General features: G+C 51.3%; 1 protein-coding gene across 1 annotated transcript in view; it reads left to right on the top strand.

Annotated features, from left to right (window-relative positions):
* LOC137456464 (zinc finger protein 850-like) overlaps positions 1-21631 on the top strand; it is a 262080-nt gene that overhangs the window by 131867 nt on the left and 108582 nt on the right. Inside the window, exon 2 of the mRNA XM_068167929.1 lies at positions 17356-18405. Coding sequence (XP_068024030.1) covers positions 17357-18405 — 1049 coding nt within the window. The 5' untranslated portion in view covers position 17356. The remainder of the gene's footprint in view (positions 1-17355; positions 18406-21631) is intronic.

Genomic DNA, 21631 nt, shown 5'->3' with positions numbered 1-21631 from the left:
GGTCCCTTCCAACCCTGACAATTCTGTGATTCTCAGTATGTCCAAGAGGTATTATCAGGTATTGGAATTCCAGTGAATGCCCTCCCCCCTCCAGCCCTTCCTTAGGGTTCTCAGGGCAGTTGGTGCACCCCCAGCAGTTGCTCTCATCAGCTCTCTGTGTTGTGTTCTGTGTCCATCCAGAATGGACATTTGCTACCAAGGGCTTTCTTTCTAGATTCGTGATGAGATTTTCAGTTCCCTTTCTCCTTCTCTTCAGTCTGCTGTTCCTTCCCCTGCACTAGTGCCTGCTGGGACAGGATCCATGTGATTAAGAGGAACCCAGTGGCAGTTTCTGGGGAGCCTCAGATTCACTAGAGGTGATCTGCACCATGCAATGTCCAGAGCAATGTGAACCCTACAGCACTCAAGGGAACAAATAGTTAGAGAGCAGCCCCATGGAGGGCCTGGGAGTTCTGGTGGGCAGCAAGTTCTGCATGGGACAGCAGTGTGCCCTGGTGGCCAAGAAGGCCAATGGGATGCTGGGGTGCATTTGGAAGAGTGTGGCCAGCACATCCAGGGAGGTTCTCCTCCCCCTCTACTCTGCCCTGGGGAGGCCCCACCTGGAATATTGCATCCAGCTCTGGGCTTCCCAGTTCAAGAGGGACAGGAATCTGCTGCAGAGGCTGTGAGGATGCTGAAGGGACTGCAGCACTGCCTGATGAGAGGAGGCTGAGAGGTCTGGGGCTGTTTAGTCTGGGGAGGAGAAGGCTGAGAGGGCATCTGATAAATGTTTATCAATATCTGAGGGCTGAGGGTCAGGAAGCAAGAGGCAGGGACAGCCTCTGCTCACTTGTGCCCTGGGACACAAGGGGCAATGGATGGAAACTGCAGCACAGGAAGTTCCACTTCAACAGCAGGAAGAACTTCTTTACTGTAAGGGTGACAGAGCCCTGGAACAGGCTGCCCAGAGAGGTTGTGGAGTCTCCTTCTCTGGAGACTTGCCAGCCCTGTCTGGATGTGTTCCTGTGAGACCTGCACTGGATTCTATGGTCCTGCTCTGGCAGAGGGACTCAGAGATCTCCAGAGGTCCCTTCCAACCCCTAACATCCTGTCACCTGTGACTCTGTGAATTGTCACAGGGCTCTGAATCCAAAGGAGATCCCAGTAGGAAATACCAAGGCTCCAGCTACAAATCATGAAGTCTGTTTGAGCTTCATCTTCAAGGATCCTTCTGAAGTCACCTTCCACTGCCCCCTTGGGCTCTTCTGGGCTCTCAGCTAATGCATCCATGTGGCAAGTCCAGCTGCCTTCAAAGCAGTGTAAGTTGTTCACAGAAGCTGAGAGGCTCTTTCCATTTCACTTGGAGGGCTCCTGATTGTCATGGGTTGAGTTGACTCTGCTGCTGTTATCCACACCATGCTGCAGCCATGCCAGCCTCAGAAATGAAAGTGCTGGCTGGAGCAAAGGATGATGGGGCTTGAAGTTCAGGTTGCAGCATGGGAGGCTCCCTGTTCCAGTTGCTGCTTCTGGGTTCTGGGATTTTTTGGGTGTTGGCTGCTTCTCTGGGATGGCAGTGGAACAGGGAGGGATAGGGGAGCAGCTCCCTGCTTTGGGCTTTTGCCTTGCTTGCTGCTGCTTGCTGCTGCTTTCCACTGTCCGTTTTCTGCACACAGGCTGAGGTCACTGTACTTTTGCATTCTGATGATCTGATTTGCTCAGGAAACTCTTCTCTCATTTGTACCTGTGTTAACACATAGAGGTTTTGTGTGTTGTTCTTTTTCCCTGCATTCTGTGTTGGGGGAGGCAGAGAGGTTAAGCTGCTGGTTCAGCTGAACCCATTATATTCCTTTTCTGGAGCCCAACATGGGGCAGGAAAGCAGCTGCCTTAATGAGGGCAGATTTTGGCAGGAGACAAAAGGATTGTGGTAACAAAAAGAGATAAGAAGAGGATTCAATTAAGGCTTGAGGCTTGTCAACAGAGTTTGACAGAAGTTTTCTTTCCTGTGGTGTGTTCACATTGTTGATGATTTTGCTTTGGGGGATCTGATGAGTGGCAGTCCTGTTTGTACTGTTGATGGTGCTGAGTGTTAGCTTAGGGTGATGGCTCAGAGATGTGCTGCCCACTGCTGGGCAGCTTTCTCTGGTTTCATCCAGAGCAATACAGGACACTCCCAAGGAAACCACTGTGAGATCTGCCCAGGTGCTGGATACTGAGGAGTGGCAGGGGGTGGGGGAGGGAAGGGGCAAATTCTTAGGCTGGTGGTCACCTCTGACACTTTGGAATTTCACGCCTGAGCAAGGGCAAAATCCTTCCCAGCAGGGGAAAGGATTGGGGAAAGTCTGTTGCCAGCCTGGGAGTTCCTGAGAGACAGAAATCACTGCAATGTGCTTGGGCCTGGCCCATGCCTCTCGAGCCCTTCTCATCTCTGTGCAGAGGGCTCAAGGGCAAGAGAAGGTCTCTGGACCTACAGACAGTGCCACAGGCATGGCAGCTGTGTCAGAGAAGCAGCCTGTGCCAGGATCAGCTGCCCCTCATAGTGAATGATGCTTATGACCAGGATTGTGCCCCAAATATTACCAGAACATGCTTCTGTGTGTGTGACTCAAACCCCCTTTGTCCTTGCTCCCTTCTGGGGTAGGGCTGGGGAGGACCTTGGCAGCACTGAGTCGAGGTCAACAATCTGCCTGGGCATGTTTCCATCCCTGTGGCAAACAAGGCCCAGGCTACATGTTTGTTTGCCCTGTTTACAGCGTGTGCTTATGCTCATTTGGCAAAGTCTCAGCTGATTGGTTAATTATTGTGTTAGCAGTGGGTGCTGACTGGAGCAGTATTCTTTGGGGCAAATGGTAAATAGGAGTTGTTTGGTAAACAAGTGCCCCCCACGCTGGTGTCCGTGCCTATGCCTGCGTGCGTCTCTGTGCCGCTACGGTCCGCCTCGCCCGGGACTTGAAGCAGCTCCAGAAGGCCTCGCTGCACATTGCCACTGTTGCCCGGCTGGGGGCAGTGCCGTGGAGCGTGGGGTCAACTGCCGCATGAGCCATCGCCACGGGAGGAAACCATGGCAGCCCCTGTGCACCACCGGTCCTGAAGCGCTACAGCCCCCCGAGCGGGGAACCTTTGCCAGGTGCTGCGCTTCGTGGAGCCAGCGGCAAAAGCCTCTGAAGCTTCCCCTGGGAGGCTCCAGGACCTTTGTGCTCTGGGAGAAGCAGCAACCCCGCGGCACAGCCACGCGGTCGGCACCGTTCTCTAGTTCCTCATGAGGGCACAGCTGTGCTGCGCTGTCAGGACTCTAAACACATCACCAAGGAAAGATTTCATGAGGTTCTCAGCTCGTGAGGAAGCCAAACCTTTGCTTTATAGAATTTGGGTTCAGGGAGTGCTGAAACTGTCCTGGGTTGAGGGTTTGCCGGTCACCGACCAACCCCTCCCCCACTGCTTTTCCAGTCAGTTTCAACTCTAAATTCTAGAACTCATTTGGTTCCTCTGAAGTGCCCAGGCACAAACGTTCTGCAGAGGTGGTTCCACCAACCCAATACTGCTGCCTGTGAATGGAAACTAAATCCCCTGCTGTTGCAAGAAGGGGCCGCTACAACGACCAATGTGATCAGCGGAATCCAACTTTATTGAGCATCAGACACATCTTATATACAGTTTACTATAACTATGCCTACTTGGTAACATACTATTGGTTACAGATTACATGTCAACCCCACCTCTTGCAGTTTTAACATCCTACTTCAGCAGGCCACACACATCTTGTTTGGGTAAGCCCCCTACTTGTTTTACGACCCTCACGATTACACGACTACAGTGCCCTTGTGACACTTTGTGATAATTCAGCTACATCCATCATGTTCTGTGGCATTCCTTATCTTGGCAGGGCACCAGGCAGTCCTGCAGGTATCCCTTATCTTATCAAAAGGCCAGATGATCCTGCAGGCCTCTTTCCTTTGCCCATTGTACCACAATTCCCCTGTTTTCTTTAACAACTAGAAAAGATTCAGTAAAATGATCAAACTGTTTCATTACACATCTAAATATTATTCGTGCAGCTATAATAATAATAATAAACAAAAAGCGCAATGCTTCCTTGGCCAACCCTTTCGTATTTTGATGAAAGGTCATATGTGCTTCTCGGGCCTTTACTGAGGCTGAGACTGGTACAGATAAGGATACCAATTTATCTGCTCGAACGTTTCCTTCTCCCAGGCCAACATCAAACTTATGACTTCTAATATGCAAAATACAGTATGATGCTGACCCACATCTTATGGCTTGTTGTAACCTCAACATCAACTCATATAATCTTATTTGTTACATCTTTAATCAGGGCATCCTCTATCCGTTGTACAACCCCTGTAACATACATGGAATCTGACACTATTATTAAGAGGTTGGCTCATCCAATGCTGTAATTCCCACAACACTGCCAACAATTCCAAAGTTTGAAGTGAGTCCTGTGGTTCTGCCTCTAACATCACATGTCTCCTCTGGCTAATACTCTTGTCTTGCCAAGTCACTGCAGCTTTTCGGGGACGCTTCCCTGCATCTGTAAATACTGTCAGAGCACCCACAATTGGTTACTCCTTATATTTTGGTATACCAATCCACGATTGCTGCGACATCCAGCCTAAAATCTTATCTTGCAAAGGTGCAGTCTTAATGAGAGCACCTTCAAAAATTGTTTGAAAAATGGTATGTTGTGGTTGTAAGGATGGAAAGACCCATTCCAATACTCAGGTCTGTACACTCTCCTGACCTCTTTTCCCCCGTTTTCTTTAAAGCTTGAGTCAAGGACCCCGTAAGGTGTTTTGTTTCTGCTAAGGAAAGGTACTGGGTCCTATTAATGCTCACCGTTGGCCTAATGCTGTTTCTTTTTACTTCAAGTTTCTCCTAGCTAAAACATCCATAATTCTTACATCCTCTCTAAATTTTGTTAAATCACATATAAAATGAAAATTTGAGAACATAGTATGGTTTAACTATTCTTTCTTATAACATAATACCTGAATTCCCCTCTTTTGTTTTTATAACCTAACATTAAAATGTATTTTGTGCTATAATTGATTTTGACTTTTCCTATAACTATTTAAAATTACAACAAACTGATGAGTTAACATTTAAATCCATATAAACATTTTCTCTAATCATACAATCATTGAACAATTATGATATACAGCCCTAAGTGTTAAACAATTCTTTAAACTAATCATTATTATCAATCTGCAAATGTGTTACTCTCTATTCCAGTTCTTGAACATGCTTATGCATTGAGACTAAGTGATCTAACAGATTCATACAACACAATTAAAACAATAATATAGGACATAAACCCTTTTGCTAGTTATGGCCTTGATTTCAACATGCGTCACAGCATGCTCCAACCGGTTGTCCATTAATCTTAATGGGACCTTTTACATCAGTTAAAATCTTTTGTGGTCTATTGTCCAACAAGGTACAAGGCTTAAGTTGAACTGATAACAATGTTTTAAAAAAGCTGGCATAATACCTGGTCAAAGATAACAGACATTGTAAAAAAGAAATTTAGATCTTAATAGTTTCGATCTTTGCATTTCACTCCTCTTATTAACAAAAAATACTTGATTATGCCTGAACACATTGCAAAGATTAAAACGTAAATGCAATCCTTAACACTGTTTTACAATCTACTTTAGGGGTATGTTGCATTTTTATTTTCTCTAGGATAGTCAAAAATCATAAATTGTTTAATAGTAGCAAGATTTCTTTAATCTGTAAAGGTAGATCTGGCCAGGCTCTAGCTTCACAGACAGAAAACTTGCAGGCAAACAGCAAGAGCAAAAGAGCTTCATTGCTTTGCCTAATAGCCTTTTTGCTCATCCTAATAATGCTAATCTCTTATTGATACCATTATATATATATAATCCTTAAAAAAAAACTATTACAAATACAAAATAAGACCAAAAATCTCATTCCATAATATACCTATAACAAACCCTTAACTTATGCTAATACCAAAAATCCTTAAAACCTTAAAAGACTATGTTAAAATTAATCCATCAAATCAGTGTCTAAAAAGAAATAAAATTGTTACATTAACTAAAAAACACTTTCCAAAATTAAAAGCTGTTTATACATTCCTTAACTATATTACATGGAGCTCCTTTGAAATGCCTAGGCAGACAACTAAGAAGGTTCGAACCAAAAGAAAATCTTACAATTTGAACTCTTAACTAAGTGCATACACCTTACTGCAATTACTATGTACTAAGTACTTATAAATACCAAATGCTTACTTATTCATTATGCTTATTAGAAAAACTTAACAAAACTCTAAATAACAAATCTCTGAAAGACGTTACAATCAGAAATGACAAAATGAGTACTGTTGCTTTAAATCAAAACAGAGTAGTGCGGCTAAAGCCGCTGCGGGGGAAAGGGGTGGGGGCTGCTGCCGTGGCAGCTGCTCCGCTGCTGCTGTCGGTGCTGTCGGTGTCGGTGGTGCGTCAGCCGGTACCGCCTTGGTTGGAGCCGTCGGTATCCGCGGGGGCCGGCAGGGCTCGCGGGAGGAGTGCGGTGGCAGGAACGCTGTAACCGCGAGCCTCCAAGCGCTCCATTTTTTCTAAGAGGGGCCGTAAAGCAAAGTCGGCGCTGTTTGAATTCCTCGCTGCCGGTATTGTCTTCCGAGTCCGAGCCGTCGCTGGCGATGTCAGAGGAAGGTTCCCCGCTGTGTGCAAACGGCAGTGGTGACGGCTGGTAAACGCGGTGTGGTCGCCGCAAGATGTATCGGGGGCGGCCCTGGTCGATCGGTCGACAGTTCTCAGACACATCTTTCAGCTGCAACTCAGATACACCTGGCGCTGCATCTCGTCCTGACAAAGTTGCTCTAACTGCAGCAGCCATTCGCTGTTTCAGTTCGTAGGTTTTAACACAGTTCATGCATTCTCGCCACGACTTTTGCAGCTTTATAGCAGTTTTATCACCATCTATAACCAAGTCCCACAACTTGTTCCTGTATTCTCTCCAACAAGCTTCATCAAAATAACTATCTCCGCTAGGGAAATGCCCTAAAGCGGATCTATGGGCCAAAAGTCCAGGCATTACTTTAGACGATATCTCCGCCTTACGCTTTTCGATGACACTGTATTTCGTCTGATGACTGCTTATAGGGTCGGCCTTGCCCTTTCGAGTCTGTGCGCAAAGGTACTAAGGCTGCCATAACCTGTTGACAATGCTCAAGCTGTTTTGTCATTGTCATTGACAACACCTCAGCCTGTTTTTGTAATCCCTTATCAATCACCTCCGTCAACATGGCCATCGGATTGTTTGGCAAGTCCTGAGCCCTCTGCAACAATTCGGCTACCGTCCATCTAGGATCTGCTGATGTAATAAGCTGCTGTGTCTGCTGGTTCCCATTCTGCATTAAACACTGCCTTAAAATTGCCTCTCGGATACCTTCTCCTACGCTTGCTGCTCTAAGTGCGGCAAGCAACTTATCTACAAATTCACCAAGAGGTTCCTGTCTACCTTGCTTAATTCCCATATAGTGAGGATTTGCATTTCCATCCTTCTGCTTGTCAAAAGCCATCCTCACTATCTGGGCTGATGCTTGCAAAACAGGCGGCTGTAAAAGTGCCTGTAACTCTGGTCTCTCATACTGTCCCGTTCCACACAACTGATCTACTGTTACACCAAATAATGGATCGTTTTGCTGTCTTTGTACTCCAGCTGATTGTCTAGCTAGGTGTTCCCACTCATTCAAAAATGTCATAAATTGAGATGCTGTTAGGATCAGCTTCATAACATTATAAGAATCTCTAGGCAACATATTATAGTTCATATAAATAAAATCAATCATCTGTCTAGCTGGTTCAGATTGAACCCCAAATTGACTCGCGGTCTGTCTTAATTGAGATAACAATTTCCATGGCAATTGGGTTACATCAGCCTGAAAAACATTTTGCTCCCCAGGGACCTGTGTATACATCACTGGAAAAGCTTGATGTGAAGCAGCCAGCTGGCTAAGCCCTTCCTGATCTCCTTCGGCGTTTAAGTGTTCTGCAACCTTTCGCCAATACTCTGCGTGCTTTCTTGCATGATCTTTAACACCACCTCCAGGATCTATCGCCCTGTTTGTCTCCTCTCCCTCACCTACTTTCTTCTCCTGTACAATTTGCTCAGCTAAAAGAGACGGGGAAGGCTCCTCAGCAGAGTCCTGTGTTACAGATTGTAATTCGACTCTGCCACCTAGTCCTTTTACACACGCAGCCTTCTCCTTTCTTAAATAATCCTGAACCTCTTCTGACAAAGGCAACCCAGCATGTGTAACACTTGCTCCATTTGGGTCCGTATAATCTAATCGTACCCTGGCTTGATAAGCTGCCATTTGCTCAGCACGATGCTGATCCAGTGCTGTCATAACCATCTTCCACCATTTTCCACACTCCTTTGCTCGTTTTTCATCATCTAAGCCATGCAGCCACAAGTCTTGTCCAGACTTTTTCCACTGCAATTTTTCAAACACCTCATTTGGGTCCTTAAAATATCCTAACTCTTCTGCATAGCTTAACAGCGGCACCAACTCCTTTGTAAAATTTAACTTACACTGTCGCTTTTCTAAAAAGCATATAAATAAATCATACGCTGCCTGCCTATCCATGTCCGTATTTAAACGTTAATACCTGTGCGCACAGACCTCGTTTAAGCAGTTTCCGGCTCTACAGCGTCTTCGGCTTCAAGGCTGTCTTCCCTTTTCTTGCAGCCTCCGGTACTGCTATCCCGGGCCGGCCGTCTTCTTGCCTCCCGGCTTACTGCGAATCTCCCAACGTCCCGAAGAACTTCTTAAACCCTAACGTTTGTCTTCATTAGGGTCCCGTGTTCGAGCGCCACTTACTGCAAGAAGGGGGCCGCTTTAACGACCAATTTGATCAGCGGATTCCACTTTATTGAGCATCAGACACATCTTATATACAGTTTGCTATAATTATGCCCACTTGGCAACATACTATTGGTTGCTCTCTAAAAGGTTACATCATTGTTTTCACAACTCTGTGGAATTCTTCTATCCGGCCTAATTGCTCTCTTTCCCAGATGTCGCCTCCTCCTTATCTTGCTTGCCTCCCATCTCAGGGGCAGCTGGACTTCAGCATACCAAGCAATCAGCACTTTCTCACATCTCCTACTCTGCCACTATATTATCAACAGAGAATTCTTCAAGGCCTGAATTGCACAGGTGTTCCTGGGACCCATGTCCCCTCTTGCCCGACAACAGGGAGTGGTCGTGGGGGGGGCTGTGGGCTAGGGCAAAAGTGTGCAGGGTCGCTGGGCATTGTCTGTGCTGTTCTGGGAGGGGTCTGTGCGGTTGCAGGGCCGCAGGTGAATTGAGGTGGGGGCTCAGTGGGGTTCCTTGTGCTGCTGAATCCCCCTGCTCGGCCAGCTGCAGACTCCCTCTGGTTGCTGCTGTGTTGCAGCAGGAGCTATTGGTGCTCTGCAGGAGCTGTCCCTGGCCCCCCTCTCCTCTGCTCACTGCTGCCCTGTGGGGGCTGCTGTGGCCAGCAGGGGTCATAGGCAGCGTGGGGGCTGGGGTGCAGCAGAGGCTTCTCTGGGGGAGCCCTGGGGGGTTGGAGTCTTTGTGCTGGCAGCTGCTGTGCTAAAGGGCAGTGCCTGGGCTGTGGGCCAGGCTCAGGGGGGAGCCCTGGCTGTACCCAGGCTGTGCCCAGGCAGTGCCCAGGTTATGCTTTGGCAGTGCCCAGGTTATGCTTTGGCTGTGCTCAGGCTATTCCCTGGCTGTGTCCTGGTTCCTGATGACAGTGATGAGGCAGATGATGCTCTTCAGACCACTCCTTACACCTCACCCCACACCCCAGGGCAGGAGTCACCTGAGCTCTCACTCCCTCTCTGTGCCCCCCTTCATCAGCTGCTGTGTGAGGGGGCTGCAGGGTCCCTCCCCACCCCTCCTCTGTAAGCCTCTCCCTTGGCTTGAGCCCTCCAGCTGATCCCAGCCTTTAGCCTTGGGGCCCTTCCATTCTTGTGCTCCTGCTTCCAGCCCAGGTCCCTTAGAGGCTTCCTCAGCCACCACAATTTTTTTCCCCTCCCAGGGCCACAGGACAGCAAAGACTCCAGGGACAGGGATGGGCTGGGAATGAGGGAAGGGCCTGGGGGTGGTCAGGCAGGAGTTAGGCCTTGTCCCCCACCAAAGGGGAAGGGATCCAGTGCCCAGCTGGAAGCTGTGTGTGCAGGAAGTGCCAGAACCTGGCAGCACTGCAGGGGACCAAAGGAGTGAATTGTGCTGCAGCTCTGCATGTGGCAGCTGGGAGATGAGCAGCAGCCCTATGGCACTGTGCCCTCCCATCCAACCTCATCTTCACTTTGGGGATGTGGGGTGGCAGCTCCAGGAAAACTGCAGAGAGAAAGGGGCAGGGAGAGAAGGCAACAAAAAACCCTTCCAGCTGAGGCTCTTTATGCTGCATGTGTGTGTGGATGGTGCTGGAGCTGCACCTGCTGTGTGTGTCTGTGGGCAGTGTGGTAGCTGGCAGGTGCCGGGCGGCTGCTGTGCTGAAGGGCAGAGGCTGGGCTGAGGGCCAGGCGCGGGGGGGGAGCTGTGGGCAGGCTGTGTGCTGGGTGCCGTGGGGGTGTGAGGCGTGGGTGCTGTGCTGAGCCTGAGCTTGGGAGCGCCTGGGGCTGGTGTCAGCTGTGGGGCGGTTTGGCTGTGCTGGGGGTGGTGGCATCCAAGGCCTCTGTGCTCTGCAAGCTCTTGAGGCACAAAGATTCCCTGGGGGCTTGCAGAGTGATTCTCAGTTTCTCTGCAGGCCTCCTGAGCACAGAAAGGCTCAGGGCAGGAGGAGCTTTTGGTGATGGTTGTTTTGTGCAGCCTTGGGTGTTGGATCAGTGTCTTGGCTGAGTTTGGTCCTTTCTCTTGTGGCCAAGTTGAGGTCCCTTTGGTTTTGGCAGCTGAGCACAGCTTGAGGCTTTTGCTGCAATGGTTTTTGTGCTGGCAGCATTGTGTGCTGCCAGCTGGAGTGCTGTGTGCAGCTGTGGTGCCCCCAAGAGGGGCAGGAGGTTGAGCACTTGGAGGGGGTGCGTAGGAGGCCCTGGGGGTGGTGGGAGGGCTGTGGCAGCTCCCCTGTGGGGGTGGTCTGTAAGAGTTGTGTCTGTTGAAGCTGGAGAGGAGAAGGCTGTGGGGAGAGGTTGGAGCAGCCTTGTGGTAGCTGCTGGGGGCTGCAGGAGAGCTGGGGAGGGACTTTGGTGAGGGGTTGGGAGTGATGGGCTGAGGGGGACTGGATTGAAGGTTGAGGAGGGCAGATTTGGAGTGGAGCTTGGGAGGAAATAGTTTGGAGTGGGGGTGGTGAGAGCCTGGAGCAGGTTGTCCAGGGAGGTGCTGGCTGCCCCCTCCCTGGAGGTGCTGAGGGTGAGGTTGGATGAGGGCTTGAGCAGCCTGGTGTGGTGGAAGGTGTCTGTGGGCATGGCAGGGGTTTGGAGCTGTCTGCTCTTTGGGGTCCCTTCCAGCCCAAAGCATTCTCTGAATGCTTCAATTTGGACACTTAGCAGAAGTGCAATGAAGGGAACTTGAAATAAGCAAAGTTGTGAAACTGGCTCTGAGCCTGGGGGCTGGGGGTGAGCTTGGGAAGTGGTTCTGAGCTTAGTTGCTGGCTCTGGGCTTGGGGTGTGGTTCCTGACCTCAGGGCCTGTCTCTGAGGTCAGGGTCTGGTTCCTGGGCTTGTAAATGACTCTAACCTTGGTTGCTGGCTCTGGAGCTTGGTTCTGGCCTTTGTTGCTGGTTGTGGAGCTTGGAGGCTGGTTCCTGAGCTTGGGAAGTGATTCTGACCTTAGTTGCTGGCTCTGAGTTTGGGAGCTGAGTCTGCACTTTTGGTTTAGGTTGCTTGGGGGCTGGCTCTGAGCTTGGGGGCTGGCTCTGACCTGGTTCTTGAACTTGGGAAGTGGTTCTGATTTTATTTTCTGGCTCTTCAGCTTGGGGTCTGGATGTGAGCTTGGAAAGGGGTTTTGAGCTTAGTTGCTCACTTTGGGCTTAGGGTCTGGTTCTTGACCTCAGGGCCTGTCTGTGAGGTCAGGGGCTGGTTCTTGAGCTTGGGAAGTGATTCTGACCTTAGTTGCTGGCTTGGGAGCTGAGTCTGCACTTTTGATCTGTGTTCTGGACCTTAGTGGCTGGCTCTTGAGCTTGGGGGCTGGCTCTTGTGCTTGGAATGTGGTTCTGACCTTATTTGCTGGCTTGTGAGCTTGGGGCCTGGGTGTGAGCTCTGGAGGTGGGTCTCAGCTTGGGAAGTGTTCTGACCTCAATTGGTGGTTCTTGAGCTCAGGGGCTGGCTCTGAGCTTGGGAAGTGGTTCTGATCTTAGCTGCTGGCTCTTGAGCTTGGGGCCTGGATGTGAACTTAGGAGCTGGCTCTGAGCTTGGGAAGTGTTCTGATTTTAGTTGTTGGCTCTGATCTTAGCTGCTGGCTCTTGAGCTTGGGGTCTGGGTGTGAACTTGGAAAGCAATTCTGACCTTAGTTGCTGGCTCTGGGTTTGGGGTGTGGTTCTTGATCTCAGGGCCTGTCTGTGAAGTCAGGGACTGGTTCTTGAGCTTGGGAAGTGGTTCTGACCTTACTTCCTGGCTCTAAGCTTGGGAGCTCAGTCTGTACTTCAGATCTAGGTTCTGGATCTTAGTGGCTGGCTCTTGAGCTTGGGGCCTGGATGTGAAGTTAGAAGCTGGCTCTGATCCTGGGGTCTGGTTCTGCATTTCTGATCTGGATTCTTGTGCTTGGGAGCTGACTCTGAACTTAGTTGCTGGTTCTTGAGCTTGGGGGCTGGGTGTGAGCTTGGCCCCTGCCTTGAGTTTAAAATGTGAGAGTTCAGCCAGTTGGAAGTTGAAGCTGAGCTGCTTTGCACTGCAGTGCTGCAGAGTTTGTGGTGCTCCAAAGGCAGATCTCAAAGAGCTGCTGCAAGAGTTGAGCTGAAGTGGCACAGTGCCCTGCAGAGGCAAAAGCTTTTCCCTGCCAGTCAGCCATTGGAATCCTCTCCCCAGGGCAGTGGTGGATTGCCCTGCAGGGCAGAGTTGGAAGGCTCAGCTTGGCAGGGGGCTGGGCCAGCTCCTTTCCAGTCCAGTGTCAGCTGGCAAGGTTGGAGCAGCTGAGCCTTGGGGTCCCTTGCAGCCTGGCATTGTGTGGCAGCAGAGCTGTGCTGCTGGTTTTGAGGGCACTTGGAAAGCTTCTGGAGCATTTGTGCAGAGTGTGCAAGACATCCCTGAGCCTAGCAACTCCCTCAGCTCTCTTCAGAATGAACTCTGCAGAGCTGGAAGAGCTTTCCAGGAATTTGGCAGAGGTTTGGAGGAGTTTGGAAGGGATTTTGGTTCTCCTCCTCCTTGTCCTCTTCCTTGTCCTCCTCTGCCTCATCTTTTTCTTGCTCTCCCTGGAGGCTGCCCTTAGACTCCTAGAATGCTAGAGTGGTTTGGGTTGGCAGGGAGCTGCAAAGTTGCTGCAGTCCAAGCCCCTCTGCAGTCAGCAGGGACATCCTGCACTAGCTCAGGTTGCCCAGAGCCCTGTCCAGCCTCACCTTGACCATCTGCAGGGCTGGGACCTCAAGCCCCTCCCTGGGCAACCTGTTGCAGTGTTCCAGTAGGCTCCTGGAGCAGAACTTGTTCCTCACATCCAATCTCAATCTGCTTTGCTCTAGTTTGCAAAGCCTGCAGGGACAGGACCAGAGGCAATGGCTTCAAGGAGTCCCTCTGCAGCCTTCTTGTAGTTCCCTTGAGGTCACTCCTAGGTCTCCACAGAGTGTTCTCCTCTCCAGGCTGATCACCCCCAGCTCCCTCAGCCTGTCCTGGTAACAGAGCTGCTCCAAGCCCCTGATCATTTTTGTGTCCCTCCTCTGGACCCTCTCCATCAGGTCCATGTCCTTCCAGTGCTGAGGGCTCCAGAGCTGGCTGCAGTGCTGCAGGTGAAGTCTCAGCAGAGCAGAGCCAAGTGCCAGGATGGCCTCTGTCCATCTCTGGCCATGCTGCTTTGGGTGCAGCCCAGGCTGCCCTTGGCCTTGTGGGCTGCAGGCTCCCCCTGTCTGTTCCTGTCCAGCTTCTTGTCCAGCAGCACCCCCCAGTCCTTTTCTGCAGGGCTGCTTCCTATCCCCTCCTCCCCCAGCCTGTGCTGATTGTGAGGATTGTGCCAGGCCAGGGGCAGGACCCTGCCCTTGCTCTTGTTGAAGCTCAGGAGGTTGTCCTGGGCCCCCTCTACAGCTTGTCCCCTTGAGCTCCTCCACCTTGTTCTGCAGGGTATTGCCTTAGGTTTCAGGAGGCAGAGAGGCTCTCTCTGAGCCTTGTGAAAGGAGTTGATGCCAAGCTGTGGCCAGAGGGTTGGATAGAATTGGGCAGTTTACATGGCTGTGGTGTTCAGAGCTGCATCCTACAGTGCAAAGCATCCAATCCACAACAATCCATAGTGTGCCTGGGCCACGGGAGCCAAGCAACCTCCCTAGGCCAAAGCTTCCTCCAGAGCTCCACCAAAGCAGGCCAGAACCCCAGGTCCCAAATGCCTTCCCCCTCCCCCATGCCTCTCTGCCCCTCCTCCCCCCATCCCCAAGAGCTGCAGTTACAGATTCTGGTAGGCAGCTCCCAGGTGAGCCAGGCTGCTGCAGGCTGCAGTTGGCAGCATTGCCAAGGCCTCAAACTCCTCTGCAGAGAGAGATCCCAGAAGCTGTTCCTGGGAGCAGAGAGGAAGGGCAAAGGAGGTTGGAGATCCTGTGCTGTTCCTTTGTAGAGAGTGAGTGCAGGCCTTGTGGGAATGGACTAAGCTAGATGACACTTTGTGGTGTCCCTCTGGACTCTGCTGTCCCTTCTGAGTTCTCTACTCTCTGGTGTAAGACATCCCAGTGCCTTCCACCCACCACAGGGATTCTCCTCCATGCTCTCATCCAGGGACTTCTGTTGTGCCCTGCTGGCTGTGTAGATCAGCCCTGGTAACGTTGTAGGACCCTGGGGACTCTGAGAGGGCAGTAAGTGAGTGGAGATGGAGCAATGGATGGAGAGATGGAGGGTGAAGGCTGCAGGGGGTGGGAGGGCTTAGTTCAGCAGCTGTGTGGCTCTGCCTGGCTCCTACCTCCAATGGTGCTGGCAGCAGCTGACCCCAGAAGCTCAAAGTCCCAAACCCTGCCTGGCTCAGGACAGTCCCCTGACCCCTCCTGACATGCAGCACAGCCCAAGCAGGCACTCAGGGCTCCTAGCCACACAGCCCAGCCATCCCCCATGGCAGGAGTCACCTGAGGTCTCACTCCCTCTCTGTCCCCCTTGCTCTCATCAGTTGCTGCCTGAGGTAGCTGCAGGGTCCCTCCCCAGCCCTCATCTGTAACCCCCCTTGGCTTGGTGCTGTTCTTTCAGCCCTCCAGCTGATCCCAGCCTTTAGTCTCAGGCCCCTTCCATTCTTGTGCTGCTGCTTCCAGCCCAGTTCCTTAGATGCTTCCTCAGCCACAGCATTTCCCACTCAACCCTTCCAGCTGCAGTGGCAGTGGAGTTTTGAGACACAGGGCCATGGGAGAGCCAAGGCAGCAGGGCCATGGATGTGCTGGGAATGAGGGAAGGGCCTGGGAGTGGCCAGGCAGGAATTAGGCCTTGTCCCCCCAAGAAGGGGAGAGGATGCAGGGCCCAGGTGGCAAATGTGTGTGCAGGAAATGGCAGAATCTGGCAGCATTTGAGGAGGGGAAAGGAGTGAATTGTGCTGCAGCTCTGCCTGTGTCAGCTGGGAGATGAACAGCAGCCCATGGGCACTGTGCCCTCCCATCAAACCTCATTTTTCTCTTGGGGATGTGGAGTGGCAGCTCCAGGGAACTGCGAAGAGCAAGGTGAGAGAAATGGTCAGGGAGAGAAGGAAGCCAAACCCTTTCCAGTGAGTCTCTTTGGGCTGCAGGTGTGTGAAGGGTGCTGGAGGTGTGAGGTTTGGGCAGGAGCCAGAGACTCCTCCAGCATCCCAGTGAGGGCTGAAGAGGTTTAGCAAGAAGCTGCCCAAGTCCCTTCCCCCTTTGCTGCATCTCCAGAGGTCATGAAGCTCCCTTTGTTTGTGTCCTGAGGGCTGCTGTGATCTTCTGTTGGGGAGTGAGCAGCAGAGAGGTGTGTGCAGGTCAAAGGTGAGCACAGAGGGTGTGGGGTGGGGGCAGGACCTGGGAGGAGAGCTGTGGCCAGAGCAAGATCTACTACCAAAGGCAGGTGCAGGCAGCAGAGGCTTGGGCAGGCAGTGGGAGGAAGCTTTAGGCAAGGCCTGGGAGAGGCTGTGTGGAGGCAGCTGTGTTGTGGTGCTGGCCTGCAGCTGTGTGCTGGGCTTGGGAGCTGAGCCTGCACTTAGTATCATAGTATCAGTCAGGTTTGGAAGAGACCACAAGGATCATCTAGTTCCAGCCCCCCTGCCATGGGCAGGGACACCCCACACTAGATCAGGCTGGCCAGAGCCTCATCCAGCGTGGGCTTAAACACCTCCAGGAATGGGGCCTCAACCACCTCCCTGGAGAACCCATTCCAGGGCTTCACCACTCTCATGGTGAAGAACCTCCTCCTCACATCCGGCCTCAACCTTGTTGATGTCTCCCATCTTGATCAGCCCTGGCTGTGTGCTGTGGCTGTGCTGCTGGGCTTGGGAGCTGCCCCCAGCAAGGCTGAGCTGTGCTGCCTGGTCCTGGGTAGTGCTGAGTCATCCCTTGCAGATCAGTGCTCTTCTCTGAGCCCTTTACTTCTCTCTGTCAGGGGCTGAGTCCTCTCTCCATCATCCCTGCCCCTGTGTGCTGTGGAAGAGCAGAGTTTGCAGTCCTGCCCCTTGGAGCAGCCCAACAGGTAAGAAGCCCAGAGTGGGTTGACAGCAGGATCCTAGGCCCCCAGGGCAGCTCCCAGCCTCCGCCACCTCCTCCTGTGCAGCATATTTCACCTCTCCAGGAGCTCTGAGGCACATCAGGTGTTGTGGGAGTTGAGGAATGCTCCAGGCTGCTGGGGGTGAGTTGTCAGCAGGAGGTGATGTTTGGGGGTTGGGTTCTGGAGGGTGGTGGGAGAAGGTTGGAGGTGGTTTGGTCTTCCTTGTTCAGTGCTGCTGCTTCCATTGTCTGAACCAGGGGAGATCAAAGGACAGGGCCTGGGCCGGGAACCACCCTGCCAATGTCACCACGCTGGAGGAGAGTAGGACAAGACCACTTGTAAGTCCCAGGGTACCTCAGGGCACTGAACACAGGAACCTGGGGTCTCAGCAGAGGTATTGGAGGTCTGTGCCCACACTGTGGCAAAAACTGAAGGTTTGAGGTCCCCTCTGCATTCTCTTCTCCAGCTGGGTGTTGGGAGTCAGGGAGTGTCATGACCCAGGCAGGATCTGAGGGTTTGAGGTCCTGGGCTCAGGTGCTTCCATCTTCCGTATTGCACAGCTGTGACCCCTCCCTCCCACAGTATGGCCTCACAGAAGGACCCAGGCAAGAAGCAACACCCAGAGATCAAGTTGGAGAAGCCAATGTGCAGTCCCAAGGTAGAGGAGGATGAGGAGGAAAAAGAGGAGAAGATGGAGGATGATGCTGAGAATGACAACTATGAAGAGGAGGATAATGATGATGATGAAGGTGACCAGGATGAGAGGGAGGAATGTATGGAGGAGGATGAAGCCAGAGCAGGTCCCTCAGTGTCACCCAAAGAGCTGAATCAGTGCCTTGAGTGTGGGCAGAGCTTCCCAGATAGCTCAGAGCTTGTGAAGCACCTCTGCCTACAACCTGGCACTTGTCCCTTCATTTGTGGTGACTGTGGCAAGAGGTTCCGCTGGAACTCTGAGCTCATCAATCACCGCCGCACCCACACTGGAGAGAGGCCCTTCTCTTGTGACAGCTGTGGCAAACGGTTCAGGCAGATCTCTACTCTTAGGCGACACCACATCATCCACACCAGGGAGAAGACCTTCACCTGCTGGGACTGTGGCAAGAACTTCAAACGCATCTCCAGTCTCACCATCCATCGCCGCATCCACACCGGAGAGCATCTGTTCCCCTGTGCTGCGTGCGGCAAATGCTTTACCACGAGTACTAAATACATCCGGCACCAACTCATCCACAGCGGTGAGAAGCCGTACTGCTGCGCCGACTGCGGTAAGGGCTTCACCCAGATGGGGAACCTCACAAAGCACCGTCATGTGCACACTGGCGAGAAGCCTTTCAGCTGTGCTGAGTGCGGCCAGGCCTTCAGCCGTAGAGGTGCTCTCATTGACCACCACCGCACCCACACGGGTGAGAAACCGTTCACATGTGCTGACTGCGGGAGGAGCTTCAGCCACAGGCGCTATCTCATTTCCCACCGCCGCACTCATACTGGTGAGAAGGCTTTCACCTGTGCTGATTGTGGGAAGAGCTTCAGCCACAGGCCAAATCTCAGTCGCCACCGCCGCACCCACGCTGGTGAGAAGGCGTTCACTTGTGCTGACTGTGGTAAGAGCTTCAGCGAGAAAGGCTATCTCACCAAGCACCACTACATCCACACCAGAGAGCAGCCTGCATTTCAGGGGAGGCATAAATCCACTTAGAATCTGTTGGGTAATCGCGGCCCCTCTGAGAGGGCCTTTCCAGCACCAAAATCATCCCTTTTATGTCTGCACTTCTCAGGGACTGGGGACATCAGCAGCAACAAACACCTCCTGCCCTTCTGAACACCAATTATTGCTAATGAGAACAATTACAGTGCTGAGTCGACACAGCTGGAGCTCCCAGTGGAGCTGGGCAGGGCTTTGCCACGGTTTATCTGGTTCTTCCCCAATGCTTTGTGTCTCCCTGGGGTAAGAAATCCTCTGTCTGTTGACCAATTGTGTCAATAAAACCCAAAAGTTACCCAAATCCTGTCTGTCTGCTTTTATTTCAGATATCCCTGCCTCAATGCCTGAATTTTGGGGGCATTTGCTGCCAAGGGATCGGGTGGAGCTGTGTGCCCAGTTCAGGGAGGGGAAAATGAGGTTCTCAGAGGAGTCTTGAGGGGCATCTCAGAGGCATTCTGCAGGGGCTTTCAGGTGATCTTAGGTGTTTGGAATTAGGATGGTCCTGGTACTGACTTTTGGGATCTTTGGAGGGTGTAGGGGGGAGCTCATGGAGATCTTTGGAAGAACTCAGAAAGCCTCTGTTGGCTTTCCACTCTGGGGCTGGAACAGGTTGAAGAGCTGAGAAGAGGTTAATCTGCTTCTTCCCCCCAAAACAGAAGTGAGGGAAAAATAACACACACCCCCGAATCAAAAAACCCTCTGGGTTGAGATAAGGACTTGAGACAACATCAACAGAGCTGAATCCAGATGAGATCACATAGTGCACACTGACCTGAGGCTGTTTGCAGAAAGAAGCACAGCAGTCAGCAGCAGCAGCCAGGAGTTAAACCCCTACAGCCTTCCCTCTCAGCAAAGAGCCAGCACCTGAGAGCCAGAACCCAACAGCAGCAACCAGAACAGGAAGCCTCTCATGTTGCCATCTGAACTTCAAGCCCTGTAGTAATTTGCTCCAGCCAGCACTGTCCCTGTGAAGGTCACATGAGGCAGGATGGAGTAATGGCAGCAAATTTTCAGCTTAACCTTTGATACTCCCAAGCCCTCATTCTGTGCCACCTGCACCATGCCCAGCAGCAATCAGCAGCACACCTCAGGCACTGTCCATTCTCACTCCACAGGAGGTCACTTTGCAGTACCCAGAGGGCTGCTCACTGCAGGTGCTCTGCAGCTCCACTCTGTTCCAGCACAATCTGGATCAGTCCATGCCCAGTCCAAATGCTGCAAATGCTGGGGCTGTGTTTCCAGCTCTGGGGCAATGGAGTCCAGTGACTCCTTCCATGCCTCCAAGTGAAAGCAAACTGTGGCTTGCATCCCAGTACTCAGCTTCCAACACATCCAGGTGTGGGGATCCTCCTGTCACACCAGAAACACAGATGGGTTCCACCCCTCATAGTTTGATGGTGTCAGAGCACTCTGGGCACCTGTATCTACTAAAGCTTTATCCTCTCATGGGTTCAACTTGCCAGGCCATTGGTTCTGTACAGTCCAACAAACCAATTTGTCTCTCCCCTCCATCTGGTTGGAGGCTGAGGCCCTTTAAGTGCCAGGTGCTGCTCTTTGGCCACAACAACCCCATGCAGTGCTACAGGCTGTGGTCAGAGTGGCTGGAGATCAGCCAGACAGAAAGCATCCTTGGTGATACTGGTTGATAGTAGGCTGAACATGAGCCAGCTGTGCACCTACGTGGCCAAGAAGGCCAATGGCATCCTGGCCTGTATCAGGAACAGTGTGGCCAGCAGGAGCAGGGAGGTGTTTCTGCCCCTGTACACTGCACTGGTTAGGCCACACCTTGAATCCTGTGTCCAGTCCTGGGCCCCTCAGTTTAGGAAGAATGTTGACTTGCTGGAATGTGTCCAAAGGAGGGCAGCAAAGCTGGGGAATGGTTTGGAGTACAAGCCCTATGAGGAGAAGCTGAGGGAGCTGGGGTTGCTTAGCCTGGAGAAGAGGAGGCTCAGGGGAGACCTTATTGCTGTCTACAACTACCTGAAGGGAGGTGGTAGATAGGTGGGGGCTGGTCTCTTCTCCCAGGCAACCAGCACCAGAACAAGAGGACACAGTCTCAAGATGCACCAGCGAGCTTTAGACTGGATGTTAGGAAGAAGTTCTTCATAGAGAGAGTAATTGCCCATTGGAATATGCTGCCTGGGGAGGTGGTGGAGTTGCCATCATTGGGGGTGTTTAGGAGGGGACTTGATGGGGTGCTTGGTGCCATGGTTTAGTTGATTTGATGGTGTTGGATGATGGGTTGGACATGATGATCTTGATGGTCTCTTCCAACCTGGTCTATTCTTTCTATTCTATTCTATTCTATTCTATTCTATTCTATTCTATTCTATTCTATTCTATTCTATTCTATTCTATTCTATTCTATTCTATTCTATTCTATTCTATTCTGACTGGACAAAAGGGTTGGTGCCTGAGAAACCAGAATCACAGGGAATAAAAGGGTTGGTGCCAGAGGGAAAAGAAGCAAAGAGAAATAAAGGGCTGGTACACAAAAAAGAAAGGGATCTCAGATAAAAAAAAGAGTTGGTGACCAAGCAAAAAGAAGTGCAGGGAATAAAAGAGTTGGTGACCAAGCAAAAAGAAGGGCAGAGGAAAAAAGAGTTGGTTCCTGAGATAAATAAGCACAGGAAGCACTAGAAAAAACTATTTGGTGCCCAGAGGACAAAAGAGTTGGTTCCTGAGAATAAATAAGCGCAGGAAGCACTAGAAAAAACTATTTGGTGCCCAAAGATAAAGAAGCCCAGAGAAAAAAAAGGGATGGTGCCCGCGAGAAAAGGGGAACAGAGAAGAAAAGGGTCTGTGCCAGAGAAGAAAGAAGCACACAGAATAGCAGGGTTAGTGCCCGAGAAAAAGTAAGCACAGGGAATAATTTGTTGGTGCCCAAGAAAAAAGAAGCGCAGGGGAAAAGAGGGTTGGTGCCTGAGAAAAAAGAAGAGCAGAAGAAAAACATCTTGGTGCAAAAGAGATAGAAAGCAAGGAGAACAAAAGGTTGATGCCTGAGAAAAAAGAAATGAGGAAAATAAATGTTCAGTGCCTGAGAAGAAAGAAGCACAGAGAATAAAAGTGTTGGTGACCGAGAAAAGAGAAGCGCAGGGAATAAAAGTGTGAGTGCCTGAGGGAAAAGGATAGAGAATAAAATATACTTCTTTGGTG

The sequence above is a fragment of the Melanerpes formicivorus genome, unplaced genomic scaffold (genome assembly GCF_026170545.1).
Source record: "Melanerpes formicivorus ecotype bairdi unplaced genomic scaffold, bMelFor1.0.p_v2 SCAF_126, whole genome shotgun sequence".
Lineage (NCBI taxonomy): Eukaryota > Metazoa > Chordata > Aves > Piciformes > Picidae > Melanerpes > Melanerpes formicivorus.
The sequence above is the reverse complement of the archived record's forward strand: the minus strand, read 5'-3'. Positions and strand labels throughout refer to the sequence as shown.